This window comes from Arachis hypogaea, chromosome 2 (assembly GCF_003086295.3).
Source record: "Arachis hypogaea cultivar Tifrunner chromosome 2, arahy.Tifrunner.gnm2.J5K5, whole genome shotgun sequence".
NCBI classification, from domain to species: Eukaryota; Viridiplantae; Streptophyta; class Magnoliopsida; order Fabales; family Fabaceae; genus Arachis; species Arachis hypogaea.
The window spans coordinates 23061886-23079267 of record NC_092037.1 but is presented as its reverse complement, the minus strand read 5'-3'; the positions used below and the strand labels follow the sequence as shown (position 1 = coordinate 23079267).

At 35.0% G+C, this 17382-nt stretch overlaps 3 protein-coding genes and 2 long non-coding RNA genes across 5 annotated transcripts; 3 read left to right on the top strand and 2 right to left on the bottom strand.

Moving 5' to 3' along the window:
* Positions 1-1748: 1748 nt before the first annotated feature.
* LOC140178918 (uncharacterized) lies at positions 1749-3129 on the top strand. Its single transcript, XR_011871914.1, has 3 exons — positions 1749-1978; positions 2076-2273; positions 2369-3129. It is a non-coding gene; the product is annotated as an uncharacterized lncRNA (long non-coding RNA).
* Positions 3130-3460: 331 nt separating this feature from the next.
* LOC112741533 (gamma-soluble NSF attachment protein) lies at positions 3461-4855 on the bottom strand. Its single transcript, XM_025790556.2, has 4 exons — positions 4716-4855; positions 4507-4586; positions 4269-4398; positions 3461-3694 (listed from the first exon to the last, which is right to left on the bottom strand). The coding sequence occupies exons 1-4, from the start codon at positions 4812-4814 to the stop codon at positions 3590-3592; spliced, it is 414 nt and encodes a 137-aa protein (XP_025646341.1). The 5' UTR covers positions 4815-4855; the 3' UTR covers positions 3461-3589.
* A 2163-nt stretch (positions 4856-7018) lies between these two features.
* Positions 7019-10915, top strand: LOC112741557 (serine/threonine-protein kinase BSK3-like). Its single transcript, XM_029293992.2, has 10 exons — positions 7019-7416; positions 7526-7746; positions 7864-7999; positions 8379-8512; positions 8589-8694; positions 8835-8920; positions 9060-9248; positions 9306-9458; positions 9790-9903; positions 10670-10915. Exons 1-10 carry the CDS (start codon positions 7335-7337, stop codon positions 10913-10915), a joined length of 1467 nt encoding a protein of 488 aa, XP_029149825.2. The 5' UTR covers positions 7019-7334.
* Positions 10916-11528: 613 nt separating this feature from the next.
* Positions 11529-13518, top strand: LOC112723048 (pentatricopeptide repeat-containing protein At3g18020). The gene is given in 5 exon segments (XM_029291772.2): positions 11529-11736; positions 11739-11882; positions 11885-12049; positions 12052-12825; positions 13310-13518. Coding segments are annotated over 5 exon segments (1314 nt in total). The 3' UTR covers positions 13333-13518.
* Positions 13519-13689: 171 nt separating this feature from the next.
* LOC112723031 (uncharacterized) lies at positions 13690-14267 on the bottom strand. The gene is made up of 3 exons (XR_003813209.2): positions 14146-14267; positions 13969-14053; positions 13690-13889 (listed from the first exon to the last, which is right to left on the bottom strand). It is a non-coding gene; the product is annotated as an uncharacterized lncRNA (long non-coding RNA).
* Positions 14268-17382: the final 3115 nt, after the last annotated feature.

Genomic DNA, 17382 nt, shown 5'->3' with positions numbered 1-17382 from the left:
GAAAAATAATAATAAAACCAGGAAAATTGTCTGAATTTTTCAAAGTTCAAGTCTTTTTCTCGATCCAATCAAACCCCCATTTATCATTTTCCTCGGAAAACTTGGGATTTTCTTCTTTTGTTTCCTCCAAAACCCAACAATTCTTCAACCCAGATCAAGTAAAATATTAAAACCCAATTTTTTAAGTATAAAAAAATTTTCGTTTTTTAAATTGAAGAAAATCAATAAAGGAAGAATGAAAACTCTAGCTGAACTGATCAACTTTGTGAGAAGCACAAAATCTATAAAGAAAAATGATGGTGAGTGATGACGAAACTAGGCTTCTCAATTTTATTTTATTGGCCCTTTCATTTGGAATAAAATTATAGGCCATGGATTCCTTAATCCTATATTTTTGTAGGAGTATCATTAACCTTCATAAAAATAATTACAAAATATACTCCATTTTTTTTGAAAAAGTTACTAATTTTATTTTGATCCTTTCAATTATTGATTTTTTAACTTTGTCCCTTTTCTCTTTTTTTGAGTACGAAAAACGGAGAGAAATTAGAGTTCTTGGAGAGCATCAACAAGATTGAAGAAATCTCCTTCCAAAATAGAGTGTGGATTGAAAAACCTAACTCTGCCCTCCCCTTTCTTTTTGATTTCAGAGGCATTGAGAGAATAGAAGTAGCTAGGGTTTCATTCAACTTCAATCCTGCCATTCTCATCCTCTTCCTCTGCTGCAAATTTTGTACGCCTCCGCCACCGCCGCTCCCTGCTTCTTTTCATTCTTACATTAGAAGCATTCAGAGAAGAAAAGGTCCGCTAGGATTTTCATACAATTTCAATTCCTGCATTTCTCTCTTCCTCTTCCTCTACTGCACATCTCACTAGCATATTCTCGCCGCCGCAATACGCCGCAACCTGCGACTGCCGCCGCGCTAGCTGCCGCCGCCGCGCAAGACTGCTGACAGACATTCTCAAGGATGACAGCAATTCTAACTCTGTATGTTCTCTAGTAATTTGTTTCCCTGTCTCCTTATTTTTGCAGCCTTCCCCAATTAAATCTTGGTTAATTTGCTATTATCATTGTGATCTTATTGGTGTTGTGGTTTGATCCTTGATGCGCTTTCTCTGTTTTTTGGCGTTCGATTAGGAATTCGTGCAATCTTTTCATGGGAACATGTGCGATGATGAAGCCTTGAAAGTCATCAAGTTGGGGATTCCTGGTTGATTTTGTTGAAGCCATTATGGAGGTAGTTCCATCCAATTTGATCACATCTCAGGATAAAGACTGCAATTTTGTAACTTTTAATTTGATTCCATATTCCAGACAGCTTATACTGTCTAAAGTCTTCGATATTTCTTTATGCCTATGCAGATCTTGCATTTTTTTATATTAAAAGCAAAGTTTTTGAAAGAAGTTAGTTGCTATTTAAAAACATTGCAACTTTTTCATGTGAGGTTGTTAGAAAATACTACGTGATTTCACATAATTTTGTGCCCAACAAACTCAAGGTTACCCTGTGAAATTCTTAGTGTTTGTTTGGCTTTTGTTCTTGTTTTCTGTTTCTGCTTTCAGTTTTTAGGACTCTAGGAAGAAGTGGTAAAACATGAAACGAAAATAGAAAACACCATCTTGATAAATAGTGTATAGTTTCTGCTGAGTGAGTGGTGAAAATGTTGCTTGACAAATGGTTTTTATCCCAAACTGAAAAGCTACTTGTTCATCATGCATGATCTTGTTAACTAAAATAAATATTGCTAATTGTGTTCTCTCTGTTCTCCTACTTATAACTACAGGATAAGCCAGCTTTCATATTCTGTGTCGAAGACAGAGCACTCTTTTTTTTGAAGAGCAACTTTTTTATTGTTTTGGTAAACTTATCCAGGATTCAAGAGCCGCGTTAAGTTCTTTAGTATTCTTGATCCAACAAGACCCTGTAATTATGTTTCTGAAATCTCTGATGCTGGATTTCTTGGTCCTCTTTTCAAGGTATTATTTCTGACCTTGTATCTCTCTTTGGTTTTACACCTATGATTGACTAGTTCTTGATCGAAGTTTATTATACATTTTGTAAAATACATTCCAGGTTACCATGGAAGAACATCCAACTGAAGCTTTCACAAACACATCAGCGGATAAGTGTTGGGAAATAATTCTTGACAGACTAAACGCTGAGATCGAGAGGTGTAAGAGTCTAGGTGAACAAGAACTCCCTCCCTTGGAGGTTTTGCAAAGCATTAATGGTCATAAAATGTTCGGATTCCTTAATCCATCCATTATTCAGGTAACGCTATCTCAAATATTGAATATCGTTTCAGCCACCGAGGAAGTTATGATCTAACTTCTGAAGTTTTAATCAATTCTGGCAAACAATTTCAGGCCATTGAAGCTCAAGATCCCAATCATCAATGTGTAGAGTACTAGCATCACAAAGAACTTTCCTCTGAACCTTCAGGCAGTGGAAATGATGCCTCTAAGTGCTCAAATGGTTCAAGCAACTCTCTGGGTGATGTCAAGACCAAACTTTTCGGCTTCAATTTGATAAAGCAGGAGCAAGAAGATAACATAGAAGGACATTTTCGTTCATTTGAAGAGATGAAGTCATTGCTACAAGGATTCCTAAAAAAGGCCAGTCCTGCCGAGTTGAGTGCAATGCTCAAGTTATTTAGCTCTGATTTACAAGTTACTCAATGGAGAGCGGCATTCGTAGCGTTGATCGAAGAGATCCAGAAAGGTTGTAGATAAAAGAAGAATAAGATCTCTCTAGTCATTTTTCAATTTATTCAGTAGTTAGGTCCATTCATAACTAAACTGAAGAAAATTCTGGGTAAGGCCAAGATATAAAATTTTCTTTTGTTCCTAGTAATAGAGTGAACTTGTTAGTTAGAGGTGGCTAATGCTATTAAACACACATTGTAGTTGCTAGTGCCTTTGTCCCATTTATACTTTTCTTTTTTATATTTATATTTTTCTTTTTAAGCTAGCTTTTGGTGTCAATTAGGCTTTATTGATTTCATCCTTACTGATCTCCATTTATCTCTAAATTTCTGTATATAAACAGAAAAAGAAATGCTGCTGATATATAAATGATGATTGATATCAATAGAAACAATACATGGAGAACTTTGCTCCTCAAATAATGTGTTTCACTTTCAACCCTTGTGTTGTAATTATTCTATAATTAGTACATATTTGTTTATATTAGGATAGATTTGGTGCAGATTTGTTTTGAATAGCTTTTATTACCTGTTATTTTCTTTCCTTAATTAGGTTGTAAATAATCTTTATATTCTGTATGTAATCACTCTTTAAGTGAAACAATTCAGGAATAATATTTAAAAATCTTCTTTTCAAGTCCTTGGCTACTCTCTTTTAAGTTCATATTTCAGTATTGTTCTCCTACAGGGCCTAGTATACCAAGACATGTTTATAAAGCATAGCATTCACAATTTTTGTCACCTTTACATTGAATAAGATTGAACACTTGGTACACTTGGTGCACCAATCCTCTTTTTAAGTTTCATTGTTTTTAAGATCAAAATATTCTTATGGTATGTCAGAAACGAAAAATTAATAAAAGAAATGTGGCCCGGAAAATTGTTAAGTGAGGTCATTTTCATCTAGAGGCTGGTCTTCCTGTCTGGCAGTGTTACCCTTCAATGCACTCACATCTCCTGTTGGCAGTTTCCTTGCTAGCCTAATCATCTGTAGAATTCAAAACTCACATACTAAGTTTCATACAAAGGCTAGTTCACATCACAAGAATTGTGCCACAAGCTCTTACTTCTTACCACTCAGTATGCTTACATTAGAAATCAATGTAATTAGGGACAGGATAACAAAATATATAGTGAAAAATAAGTAATATCCCGAATTAATTTCTAAGAAAACTTGTAGCCAAATATTTTGTTCTTCAAATATTTTAATCGGTCTTAACATCAAACTGTTCATTAATATAGAAGAATTAATACGAGGATTTTAAAAATTTTTAGCAACTGTTGTGTCTTTGTTACATAATAATAGGGATCGATTTGTCTAACCTTTTACCAAAATTTGACGTCTAATAAAATAAAAGGTTAAAGCCTGATTTGGTAATTAAAATTTGTTGAGGATTAAAAATCTTTTAGAAGCCGATATTGGTATTACACTCTAAAAAATTGATTCTCTGATGTATGAATTTTCTGACTGAACAGTTATTAGAACTTCTTCTAAAACCACCTTGTATGAAATCTGAATATGATCATACACAGGAAATGTAATATATACAAACTTAGGTTACCGAGTGGTCAAGATTTGAAATGCTGCTCGATTGGGCGATACGTTTGATTTCTTCAATGTCTCCATCTGAGTATGCAGCAAGGAGATTGCTAGCACAGCGATTCTGGTCACTTTTGCAAAAAGCATCAATCCTAGACACACCACACAACCATATTATCCATAGATATTAATAATTGATTAAAGTGACATTCAATCTTTTATAGTAAAGGAAACTAACAAGAGAGGAGGCAGAAACTCACTGAGAGCAGTCATTATAACACATCTCTGCTTGCTTGTAGTCATTAGTATAAAGGTAGATAATAATTGCACTGAGATATGCCTGCATTTATGAGCATCTCTGTTAGAGGAATTTTTCCCTAAAAATAACAAGCAAATTCCATCACAGCAACATACAATATATATACAGTTACAGTTCAAATGCAGAATGCAAAATTAAATCAATCCTAACCTTGCACTGGCTATTGGTAGCATTACACTTGGAAGCTGCTAAGCCGAACTTCAATTGGAGAGGCGCAGCGTCCAAATACCTTTGTGTTACAGAAAACATACCCCGGAAAATGTTGCAAAATCAGCATTCAAGGAAAATTGAATGAAAATTTTGAGATAGCGTTACCTGAATAATGGATGGCTTAAGGAATCTGACCATTATGTGAAATCACGTAGTATTTTCTAACAACCTCACATGAAAAAGTTGCAATGTTTTTAAATAGCAACTAACTTCTTTCAAAAACTTCGCTTTTAATATAAAAAAATGCAACATCTGCATAGGCATAAAGAAATATAGAAGACTTTAGACAGTATAAGCTGTCTGGAATATGGAATCAAATTAAAAGTTACAAAATTGCAGTCTTTATCCTGAGATGTGATCAAATTGGATGGAACTACCTCCATAATGGCTTCAACAAAATCAACCAGGAATCCCCAACTTGATGACTTTCAAGGCATCATCATCGCACAGGTTCCCATGAAAAGATTGCACGAATTCCTAATCGAACGCCAAAAAACAGAGAAAGCGCATCAAGCATCAAACCACAACACCAATAAATCACAACGATAATAGCAAATTAACCAAGATTTAATTGGGGAAGGCTGCAAAAATAAGGAGACAGGGAAATAGATTACTAGAGAACATACAGAGTTAGAATTGCTGTCATCCTTGAGAATGTCTGTCAGCAGTCTTGCGCGGCGGCGGCAGCTAGCGCGGCGGCGGTCGCAGGTTACGGCGGTGAGAATATGCCTGTGAGATGTGCAGCAGAGGAAGAGGAAGAGAGAAATGCAGGAATTGAAATTGTATGAAAACCCTAGCGGACCTTTTCTTCTCTGAATGCTTCTAATGTAAGAATGAAAAGAAGCAGGGAGCGGCGGCGGCGGAGGCGTACGAAATTTACAGCAGAGGAAGAGGATGAGAATGGCAGGATTGAAGTTGAATGAAACCCTAGCTACTTCTCTTCTCTCAATGCCTCTGAAATCAAAAAGAAAGGGGAGGGCAGAGTTAGGTTTTTCAATCCACACTCTATTTTGGAAGGAGATTTCTTCAATCTTGTTGATGCTCTCCAAGAACTCTAATTTCTCTCCGTTTTTCGTACTCAAAAAAAGAGAAAAGGGACAAAGTTAAAAAATCAATAATTGAAAGGATCAAAAAAAAATTAGTAACTTTTTCAAAAAAAAATGGAGTATATTTTGTAATTATTTTTATGAAGGTTAATGATACTCCTACAAAAATACAGGATTAAGGAATCTATGGCCTTAATTTTATTCCAAATGAAAGGGCCAATAAAATAAAATTGAGAAGCCTAGTTTCATCATCACTCACCATCATTTTTCTTTATACATTTTGTGCTTCTCACAAAGTTGATCAGTTCAGCTAGAGTTTCATTCTTCCTTTATTGATTTTCTTCAATTTAAAAAACGAAAATTTTTTTATACTTAAAAAATTGGGTTTTAATATTTTACTTGATCTGGGTTGAAGAATTGTTGGGTTTTGGAGGAAACAAAAGAAGAAAATCCCAAGTTTTCTGAGGAAAATGATAAATGGGGTTTGATTGGATCGAGAAAAAGACTTGAACTTTGAAAAATTCAGACAATTTTCCTGGTTTTATTATTATTTTTCTCTTTTGTTTTCTGGGAAGAAAATGTGGATCTCGTAAAAGCTTTTGATTTGGTCTAGGTAAGAGAGAGGAGAAAAGAAGGAGTCAACGTTTTTTTCTCACTGCCATTGAAGAAGAATTTCAAAGGTGAAATTGCTTTTTGGGTAGGTTCAAAAAGTGCTGCTTTATTCATTGTTTAGTTTGGCAAAGTAGAAAAAATGGAAAAGACTTTAGGTGCATTTTCTAACTATACTATTGAGTTGACTCGAAGAGAAAAAAGGAGAAAGTGAAATAAGAGAAAAAAAATTGAAAGCTAGATGCAAATAGATGCTTAGATACTATGCTGTCATGTGAAGTTAAATATTCAGCTTCTGTGTGTTTATGATTTCTCCCCCTAACTTTTATGAAATGCATTTAAATGTTTCATCTATGATGGATGTCCTTTTTATTTACCTTTTAGCTTTAAATACTAAAATTGCTTAGTTGTTTGGTTGTGTAGTATTCAAAGATCATATGGAGTTGGGATTATTGTTTTGTGATAATTTTGTTATTACTTTGTGTTTCTATGTATGTGACATCTTCAATTCTCTTCACCAACCCAACGAAACGAAAAATGTACAAAAAATAATGAAAAGTACTATCATATTCCCTTCTTAAATGAAGCAGCTTTACATTTGTTGAGTATTTTTTTTATGTTGTTCTGATCATTGTCTTCTCTTCTTGTTAATTGTGAAAATGGGTTCTTGATGCTAGTGCTTGATGACTTTGTTTTAGTTGCTTGAGAGTGATCAAAGGCTATGCTCTTTTAAACCCTTTAAACCTTAAACAAGGATTTTTTTTTTTAATGTGAGTTACAGGCATTTCTTGCTCCAAAATTTGCAGCTGCATATGTTTTTTTTTTGGATATATACAGAAATTCAAATAATTGAAAATGGAAGAGGTTGTCATAACTTCAAATATTATTATTTTAGTGAATCAAAATGGGGATTCAGTTCTCCAGCCTCGTGCCGTGCTGCGTAAATTCACAAGTTAAGGCATCTGTTATTGAAGTTCCGCATACTGGTAGGTAACAATAATACACTGTTAATAATATTATGGTGCATTATGTTCTGCTCAGTAATTTCAAGAAATTGTGGTTCATGGATGTTTAATATAATGTTTTCTTTTCCAGGAAATGAAGATAGAAGTGAAGTCGATAATGGGCTTGCATTTCGCGAATATACATTTGAGCAACTTAAGAATGCGACATCCGGTTTCTCTGTTCAGAATATAGTATCTGAACATGGAGAGAAGGCTCCAAATGTTGTGTATAAAGGGAAGTTGGAGAATCAAATGAGGATTGCTGTTAAGAGGTTCAATAGGAATGCTTGGCCCGATTCTCGGCAGTTTTTGGTAAATGTTACCTTTCTTTCTTAGTGGATTCTAAAACCACACACTGTTACTTTCAATCCTCACATGGTATTGGTATCAATTTTAGTTAATAAGGATAATTTCATTTTGTAACTTCAGGAGGAAGCTAGATCTGTTGGCCAGCTTCGTCACCAAAGATTAGAGAATTTACTTGGTTGTTGTTGTGAAGGCGAAGAGAGGTTGCTTGTAGCCGAATACATGCCCAACGAAACACTCGCAAAACACCTTTTCCATTGTAATAGCTTCTTTCATGATATGATTTGTTCTTTTTTTTTAATAATTGGAAAACCAATTGGTATGCCTTGAATTAATATAGTGCTTACTATTTTGTTTTTATCTGCTTTGTCACGAGTCAATCCTGGTGCATTGTTGGTGCATAATATGGGATTAGTACTGTCCAATAACTGAATAACATTCATCTTGTTAAGAAAATTAGGTTTTGTACTGTCAAAATACAAAATAGCACTCAAACTACAAAAATCATAAGTAAATCTTCCCAAAGAATTATGCTAGCTTCAATATTTGATGATTATCCTGTTTTCTGGTGATGGTTTTCATGAACATACTGCTGAGTCTATGATATGCGAAATAATTGATGTTTGTCTCTATATCAGGGGAAACTCAACCGATGAAATGGCCAATGCGACTGAGAGTTGTTCTACATCTTGCAAAAGCTCTGGAATACTGCACGAGCAAAGGACGTACGCTCTATCATGACCTTAATGCATATAGAGTTCTATTTGACGAGGTAAAATTTTGTGTCCGCCTTGTGTATGTGTCTAATGTAATTAAATTAATACAAATCCTGTGTTAGAATTTTGCAGGATGGTAATCCTAGGCTTTCAACTTTTGGCCTTATGAAGAATAGTAGGGATGGGAAAAGTTATAGCACGAATTTAGCATTTACCCCTCCTGAGTATCTCAGAACTGGTATGCCATTTTTCTTCAGTAGTAGCATTGTGTTGATATTAAATTGAAAAATCAGTCTTTTCATTTTAGAATATATGATCATTAATCGTTTGTAAGAGTAGGATGATAACAAAATTTTAATAACTACTTTTCTTCTGTAGGTAGAGTAACACCAAAAAGTGTAATATATAGCTTTGGAACTCTTTTGCTTGACATTCTGAGTGGGAAGCATATCCCTCCAAGTCATGTAAGTCAGGTTACTTTAGGGAAAATCGTGCCATTGAAGATTGCACAATTTTATTTCTTTATATATCCTTTGGTGTGTAAACTTGAATATTATATGTAATGTGACAAGTATCTCTAATTTTTTGAAAATGTTGGTGCAGGCTCTTGATTTGATTCGAGACAGAAATCTTCAGATGCTGACGGATTCTTGCTTGGAAGGACAGTTTTCTGATGATGATGGAACCGAGTTGGTGCGCTGGGCATCTCGATGTTTACAGTATGAACCAAGAGAGAGGCCTAATCCGAAGTCATTAGTGGCTGCTTTGGCCCCTCTTCAGAAAGAGACAGAGGTTGGTATAATACTGTTATTCATTTGATTTCTTCTGTTATCTTTTTATTTCTTTTAGGTTCCTTCACATGAATTGATGGGTATTCCGCATGGTTCTACTTTAGCTTTATTGTCTCCGCTCGGTGAAGCTTGTTCAAGAAAGGACCTGACTGCCATTCATGAAGTTTTGGAAAAACTTGGCTATAAAGATGATGAGGGAATTGCAAATGAGGTTCTCTATCTAAATTTGCTATATGCCTCTAAAATTGTTTTGGAAAAAGTTTAGTGTGCTTATGGTTTATATTTTCTGTTTTCAGGATTTTGCGAAGAAAAAAGAGAAATCAGTGTTCTGTTTTCATCTCGTGTTTCTCTTTTTCTTCACAAAATCCTGAAAATAAAAAACACTAAAATTAAAATGAAAATGCAAACCAAAAGCATCATGTGTTCTTTTTATATTAACTTATTCAGACAAACTATTAAGTAATATGTAATTTTTTATTTAACTTTTACCTTGTTTCTTTGTCGTGTGCTAATTTGAGTTTTTCTCTGTTGTGATGCTACAGTTATCTTTCCAGATGTGGACTGATCAAATGCAGGACATGCTAAATTGTAAGAAAAAAGGCGATGCGGCTTTCCGGCAGAAAGATTTTAGACTTGCAATTGAGTTCTATACACAGGTAGATTTCTCATGGGAATGCTCAATCATCTAAATTTGTCTTACCTTTCTTTTTTAGTCCTTAATGAACTATGAATAATAAAATTGCAAGTTATATCCTTGCTCATGTGAAGTTTACGTAAGGGTTAGTTGTACTTTTCCTTGTCCTTAGAACTTTATGTCATGCACTTTAATACTTGAATTCTAAAAATGTGCAAATTGACACTCTAAATTTCTCCAGATATGCAAATTAACCATGTTAACAATTTTTTTCATCAGTTGTTAACAAAAGTTTAAGGTGCCACAGTTGCATATTTCGAAAAGTTTAGAGGGTCAATTTTCACATAACACAATGTTTTCAGGGGTCCTTTTTGCACATTTTTAAGTTTAGGAGTTAAAGTACATATAAGGTAAATTTCAATTAACCCTTTACATAATGATGAATAGTTTTTTATTTTTAATTAAAATATTCATTAACAAGATAGAGTAACATTCAAGAACATAGCATTTCTGTTATTTATCTATATATGCACACACACATAATGACATAAATATTGTTGTGTTATATATCACTAGAGTAAGACCTTATTTATCTAATGCAAAAGTAGATTAAATTAGTTTGGTAAATGATATGTGAAAACTTGTATTCAAATGAGAAACAATAATAGCAACAAATCCATGATTGTTTTGCATATCCTCTCTACAGTTTCGTCCCTCAAAAGTTAGAAATCACAATACCATACCTTGATCGCTATTTTAAACAAAATAGATTTCTCTGTTACTTTCAGTTCATTGATGCCGGAACAATGGTTTCTCCAACGGTACATGCGCATCGCAGTTTGTGTTATCTCATGAGCGAAATGCCGCAGGAAGCACTAGGCGATGCAATGCAAGTGCAAGTGATTTCCCCTTTGTGGCACATTGCATCTTATCTTCAGTATGTTTTATTGGGTGAACTTGGAATGGAGCATGAAGCACAAGTAGCACTCAAAGAGGGAACAACATTGGAAGCCAAAAGGAGTGGACAAAAATGAAGAGTGTGTTTTGTACATAAACAGTTTGATTGCAATGGTTATACTTATACACATATAATTATCATGTTTTATTCAAGAAACAAATGATTGGATGATGAGTGTAATTGGTGATTGAACACCTTTTTATTGGGTAGGCTTGGATGTTGGTTAAGTTCTTATCCATGATTTGATTTGATTAATGATGGAGCATTAATACAAACTCACATCATTTTATTTCTTTAATAACAGGAAGGAAAAAAACTGTGAAATGTGAAAATGTTCATTCTTGTTACATTGAGCACTTGTAAAAAAATATGAAGAGTGAATACAAGAATGGATGCCCGAGTCGAGTCAAATTTTTTTTTGTTGCTAGTTAGGAATCATTTTTCTAACTAAACACAACTTTTTGCTTCTTTCTTTTTTTTACCCTTGTTTTTCTTTTTGGAAAAAAAAAAGAGGAATAAAACAAAGAAGAGTACGGAGGAAAAAAAATGCAGACAAGGACACATACAAAGAAGGGTGTTTATGATGAAAATTCATGTGCAGTTTTTTATTAATTTCACATGAAGTTAGTACAGAACCTGTTCACCAAATGCCCCAAAGGAGCCTCTGTCCATTGGCTCATCGCGTGTCAATGCAATGCAATCACGCACCACCACCTTTCTCATCCATAGTAAATCCAAACCTTCTTCGTTCTCCCCTCTCTTCCATTCTCAACCACCATCCACAACCACACCATTCAACATGGACAACACCACCACCCACCACCACCTTCCACAACCGCAACCTTGCCGCCATCATCCACTCCCTCTGTGACGCCCACCGTTTCGATGAAGCCCACAACATCTTCTCCCCTTCCTCTCCTCCGGCTTCCTCCCTGACTACCGCACCTCCAACGTTCTCCTCTCCCGCCTCCTCCCCTCTCGAACCGCGCACCGAACTTGGGCTTGTGCCCTTTCTTTGATCCATGCTAACCACGGCTTTGTTCCTCCATTGTCACCTATCACCGCTTAATGGATCACTTTTGCAGGTTCGGTCAACCCCAACAAGCACACATACTGTTCTTCGACATGAAGGGTAGAGGGCATTGCCCCAATGTGGTTTCTTATACTACTCTCATTAATGGGTACTGCTTAATTGGTGGAATTGGTGATGCCGCAAGGTGTTTGATGAAATGCTTGATAGTGGTATTGCGGCAAATTCTTTGACTTATAGTGTTTTAGTCGGCGGGTTTCTTAGGATGAGGGATATAGAAGGAGCAAAGGGAATGATGTGCCAGTTATGGGAGAAGATGAGGGTTGAAAGGGAGGCTTCGATGAAGATGGCAGCCTTTGCGAATCTGGTTGATTCTCTGTGTAGGGGAGGGTTCTTCAATGAATTGTTTAGGATAGCCGAGGAGTTTGCATTAGGGGGCAGTTTGTGTGAGGAGGTTGCATATGGACAGATGATAGATTCACTCTGCAAGGTTGGGAGGTATCATGCGGCTGCTAGGATTGTGTATATAATGAGGAAGAGAGGATTAGTTCCGAGTGTAGCATGTTATAATTATATTATACATGGGCTTAGCAAGGATGGTGATTGTATGAGAGCTTATCAGTTATTAGAGGAAGCTGAATTCGGATTCTTGCTTTCTGAGCATACCTACAAGGTGTTGGTGGAAGCTCTTTGCCAAGTGCTGGATGTGGACAAGGCAAGGAAAGTTCTTGAGCACATGCTAAGTAGGGAAGGCGTCGACAAGACTAGGATTTACAACATCTATTTAAGAGCTCTTTGTATTGTGAATAATCCAACAGAACTCTTGAATGTGCTTGTGCTCATGCTTCAAAGCCAGTGTCATGCAGATGTGATCACACTTAACACAGTTATCAATGGATTTTGCAAGGTGGGGAGGATTGATGAAGCTCTAACGGTATTACAGGACATGTTGAGTGGTAAATTTTCCGCTCCAATGTTGTGACCTTCACTACTATAATTTCTGGTTTATTGGACACTGCAAGAGTTGATGAAGCTGTTGAGTTGCTCCATAAAGTAATGCCTGAAAATGGTGTAAGACCGAGTGTTGCGACATATAATGCTTTTCTCCGAGGCCTATTCAAACTAAAGAGGCCAAATGATGCATTGAGGGCCTTCAATAATATGGCAAGTAATGGCATTACTGCAGATAGTACCACTTATACTGTTGTGGTAATGGTCTATGTGAATCTAACCAAATAGATGAAGCGAAGAATTTTTGGCATAATGTTATATGGCCTTCAGGGATTCATGATAATTTTGTTTATGCAGCAATTCTAAAAGGGTTCTGTCGCACCAATAACTTTAATGAAGCTTGTCATTTTTTGTATGAACTGGTAGATTCTGGGGTGTCTCCAAATATATTTAGTTATAATATTGTGATCAATTGTGCTTGCAATCTAGGTTTGAAAAGGGAGGCTTACTAGATTGTTAGAGAGATGAAAAGGAATAAACTCACACCTGATTGTGTGACATGGAGGATTCTTGACAAGCTACATGGCAAAGTGAGGACGCACAATCATTTTGAAGATCGAAATTTGTCAACACTCTATGACAGAGCTTCACTTGGTACTTGATGGATGGTGCTGCCATTTTTTAGACCTTGGTGGGATTGATACCGTCTTGAATTGATGTATGTTGCATGCTTTAATCCTACATTTGTGCCTTTGGACAAGTAATTATTTTTAAATAAAGAAAGCTACATATCATTTACATAATTCAGCATCTCCAAGCCATAAAGTTCATTTTGTTTGTTTTACTTGTTCTTTAACAAAATCCTTAAAGCATAGAATACTGAAAATGAAAACAGAAACCAAACAATACCGGGCTCCCTTTGCAAGAGCATCTGATGCAGGTTGTGGCCTCCCACACTCAATGTACAATTCCGACGCCCTTTCGAGAGAAGCTCACAACTTCTCTCCAGTTTCTGAGTTCCTTTGCCATATTAGCAGCTGATTCCATGTGCTTAGCTGCATCCCAAGGGCTGGTTTACTTGTCAAGGACACAGAAACACAGAATCCTTTCACAGTGATTATAGAACAACCAGTTATAAATAAGGATACGAAGCAAGCATCTCTTGTCCCTTGGAAGCTTTCTCATATGCTGCTTTTGATCTCTCATAATCCTTGGCAACTCTAAATCGATTAGCTGCCAAAATTAAAGAGTTACATGCTTTAATTTTCATACATCTCTATCTATATTATCAGAATTTAAGGTATGAATAAATAATGTTGTTTTACCAGCCTGTTCATAAAGGGAAGTAGCACTACTCCAATCTGCAGCCTAAAATACTACGAATTTTAAGGACATCCTATCAGACTAGCCACGAAAAAATTTAAATAAATAAAATACCAAAAAAGCAATAAAGATTCAGCAGTCCATCATCCATATTTTACACAAGATTTAATTGGGGAATGCTGCAAAAGTAAGGAGACAGGGAAACAGATTATCAGCAAAACATTTGCTATGCAGCCGAAAAACTGGAGAACATACAGAGTTAGAAATAAAGAGCATCCAGTCAATTATCAAAGCCTCATGAAAGATGAAATGCTAGAAAAAATAATTAAGAGTGAATTCAAAATCGAAATTGAAAATATTATTAAGAGAGGATGTAATTAGAATAATTAGCATATAACAATCATTGAAGTAATCAAAACAAGAGGATGTGAATTTAGTTACAGATCTAAAAGTGAGAAGTTAGAATGCAAATTGAGAAACAGATCGAGGAGGCGAAGGCACGTTAATGGATAAGGAGAAGCTACCAGAGCAAAAGCTCCAGGAAGGAGGAGAAGCTCGCAGGAGCAAAAAACGGCGTTTTGCACGGCGGCAGATTAGACTCTTTCATATTATTTCCATTTCTTAATTGAAAAATTAAAACTTCGAGAAGAAAGAAACTAAATTGAGAGATACCTGAATTGATCTACCGAACTAAAGCAGAAAGCCAGAGTGAGTCCAGACAAGAGAAGAAATGTTGCTTCGACTTCGAGCAGACACGGAAGCAAGACACGGCGAGATCACCCACCAACGAACGCGAGACATGGGGAGGAGCAGAGCAGTAGTGACGGCGCACGGTGAGAAGCAGAGAACCAACGACGGTGCACGATGATCAGAGATAGGGACCACAGAGGGAGAGGAATAGAGAACCAGCGACTTGGTAGAAGGAGGCAAGAACCCTAGCAGAGCCAAATGTCTCGTCTCTTTTGAAACTGATTAAAAGAAAAAGGAAGAATGTGTAAAAAGAAAAAATACAGGGGTAAATGTTTAATTATAAATTCTTCCAAAAATACAAAAACGGAGTGCTATTTATAAATATTTTTATGATGGTTAATGTTACTCCCACATAAAAGTAGGAGTAACGAATCCGTAGCCGTAATTTTATAGCTTATTATTATTTTCATAGTTAATTATAACAAGTTCTTGACCTCAATAAAGGAGAAGAGAGTTCTAATAGAAATAAAAATAAAAAATAAAAAACAGCAATAAAATATACATTGACACACATTTTATATTTATTTTTTTTCACCTACCATATCATACACAATATTAGTGATTAGATTATGTAAAATCAACATTTAATATTGAAAAGTATTTGTTATCATCGTTATTTTAATATTCATTCTCTTTTATAAAAAAAAATTATCTTTTGAGTTATTTATCCAAACGCTACAATTTTAAAATAAGTACTTTTATAACTAAAAATCCAAACACAAAATAACTTATTTATAAGCTGCTATTAATAAAATTTCTTATATTTTAATCTCATTTTCTAAAAAAACTTATTTAAATTATTTACCAATTGGGCTTGAAACATAAATCTAAAGTTACTATCGAGGGAGAAGAAGAGAACAGCCACCAGACACATGCACGATGCGTGTCCCATGGTACCCAAATCTAAGGCTCAGATTAAATTATGAGAGTTTGATTTCTTGTAATTCAAATCTAGTCATTCGATTGTTGAACGCGTGTCCCATGGAACCAAAAACATGAGGCTCCTATTTGTTGGGATGAAGCTGTCCGCCAGACTGGTTAACACACCAAGTTTCAATGGTTAAAATACTATTGTGCTGTCAATATCAAAATTAAAAAATACAAAAAGAAAATTTAAATGTTTGTTATGATACAATGTAAAATGTATCTAATGTTTAAAAAATATACATTACGACACCGTAAATATTTAGTCATATTTCAAGAATGAGACCTAAAAGGGTTAATCACTATGATGAGCAAAAAGTAGAGTTCATGGATATCAGCGCGTCGGATCGTTCAAGTAATATTACGGTGAGTGGATATCATTTTCACGAGAATTAACAGAATTGAGCACGCAAATATAAAATTATACTAATTAGATCAATAAAACTTAGAACTGTTGAGTGCTGAAATCTTGAAGACTTGTTGGAAGAGTAAAATCTTGAAGAAACTTGAAGACTAGGGTTTTAACTTGCTTGAGACAGTACATGTGATTGTTAGAGGAAAATATATATGATGGAGAAGTCAAGGGTTTTGGAGAGGCTTAAGTCTTCAGAAGAATTAAACTTAGTTTTCTCTGTTCAAAGCAAGCAAGGATCGTTTACGACGAATCTTAATTAACCAATTTTCAATTCCTTGACTCCTCAGTTTTTCCTTAGTTAATCAAAAGCCAATGTCTTGGTTAGTTGATTAACCGAAGTTAAGTACAAAAATTGATTCAATTCCACATAAGATTCAAGAATAGTCCTTAAGTCGGATTATATGTCATGTAACCAAGCTAGTTCTGTCCAATTGAATCTTATATGAAAACACAATTTTCGAAAATCGTCCTAATCTGAATTATATGTCATGTATTCAAGAGTAGGGTAAAAAAAGTCATTTGCTGTGTCGCACACTTTTAAAACGCTATGTCTAGTCAATTTAGAAAGAGTTTTCAAGTACAATTTGGATATATGCTTTGTCGAATCAGTAAGTGAATTCAAAACAGGATTAGCAACCATTCAACACTACTAATTCTTTAAGGATGAAGAATGAAATACTCAATCATAAACAGATCAATGCAAGCTTTAAAATAGAAAGAAACTTAGATTAATAATTCATAGAAACAAAAACAAAGCCCCTAACCCTTTGACAAAGAATTAGTGATTCATGAAGAATGCAAAAACACAAAGATGAAAAATCTGCGGAGAAAGCTCGATGCCTCCTTTGTGAATGTAATTCACTTGTTATACCTAGGTTTTTCTAATTTAAATTCAAATTGTAATTTTATCTTAATAAGAATAATTAAGATCATCTCTAATTAATTTAAATCTTAAATGTCAAAATAGAATTAAAAGAAATTCAGAACTAATTAATTACAAAATCTTCTTTAATCTTCAAAATTAAAATAAAATCTTTAAGGTTAGACTTGTGATGAGTCAACATCAGACAAGACAAATTTAGGCTAGTGTGGCACACCCATGACTCCTTGTGGCACACCTAAATTGGACAATACTCCCAGGCTTGAAATT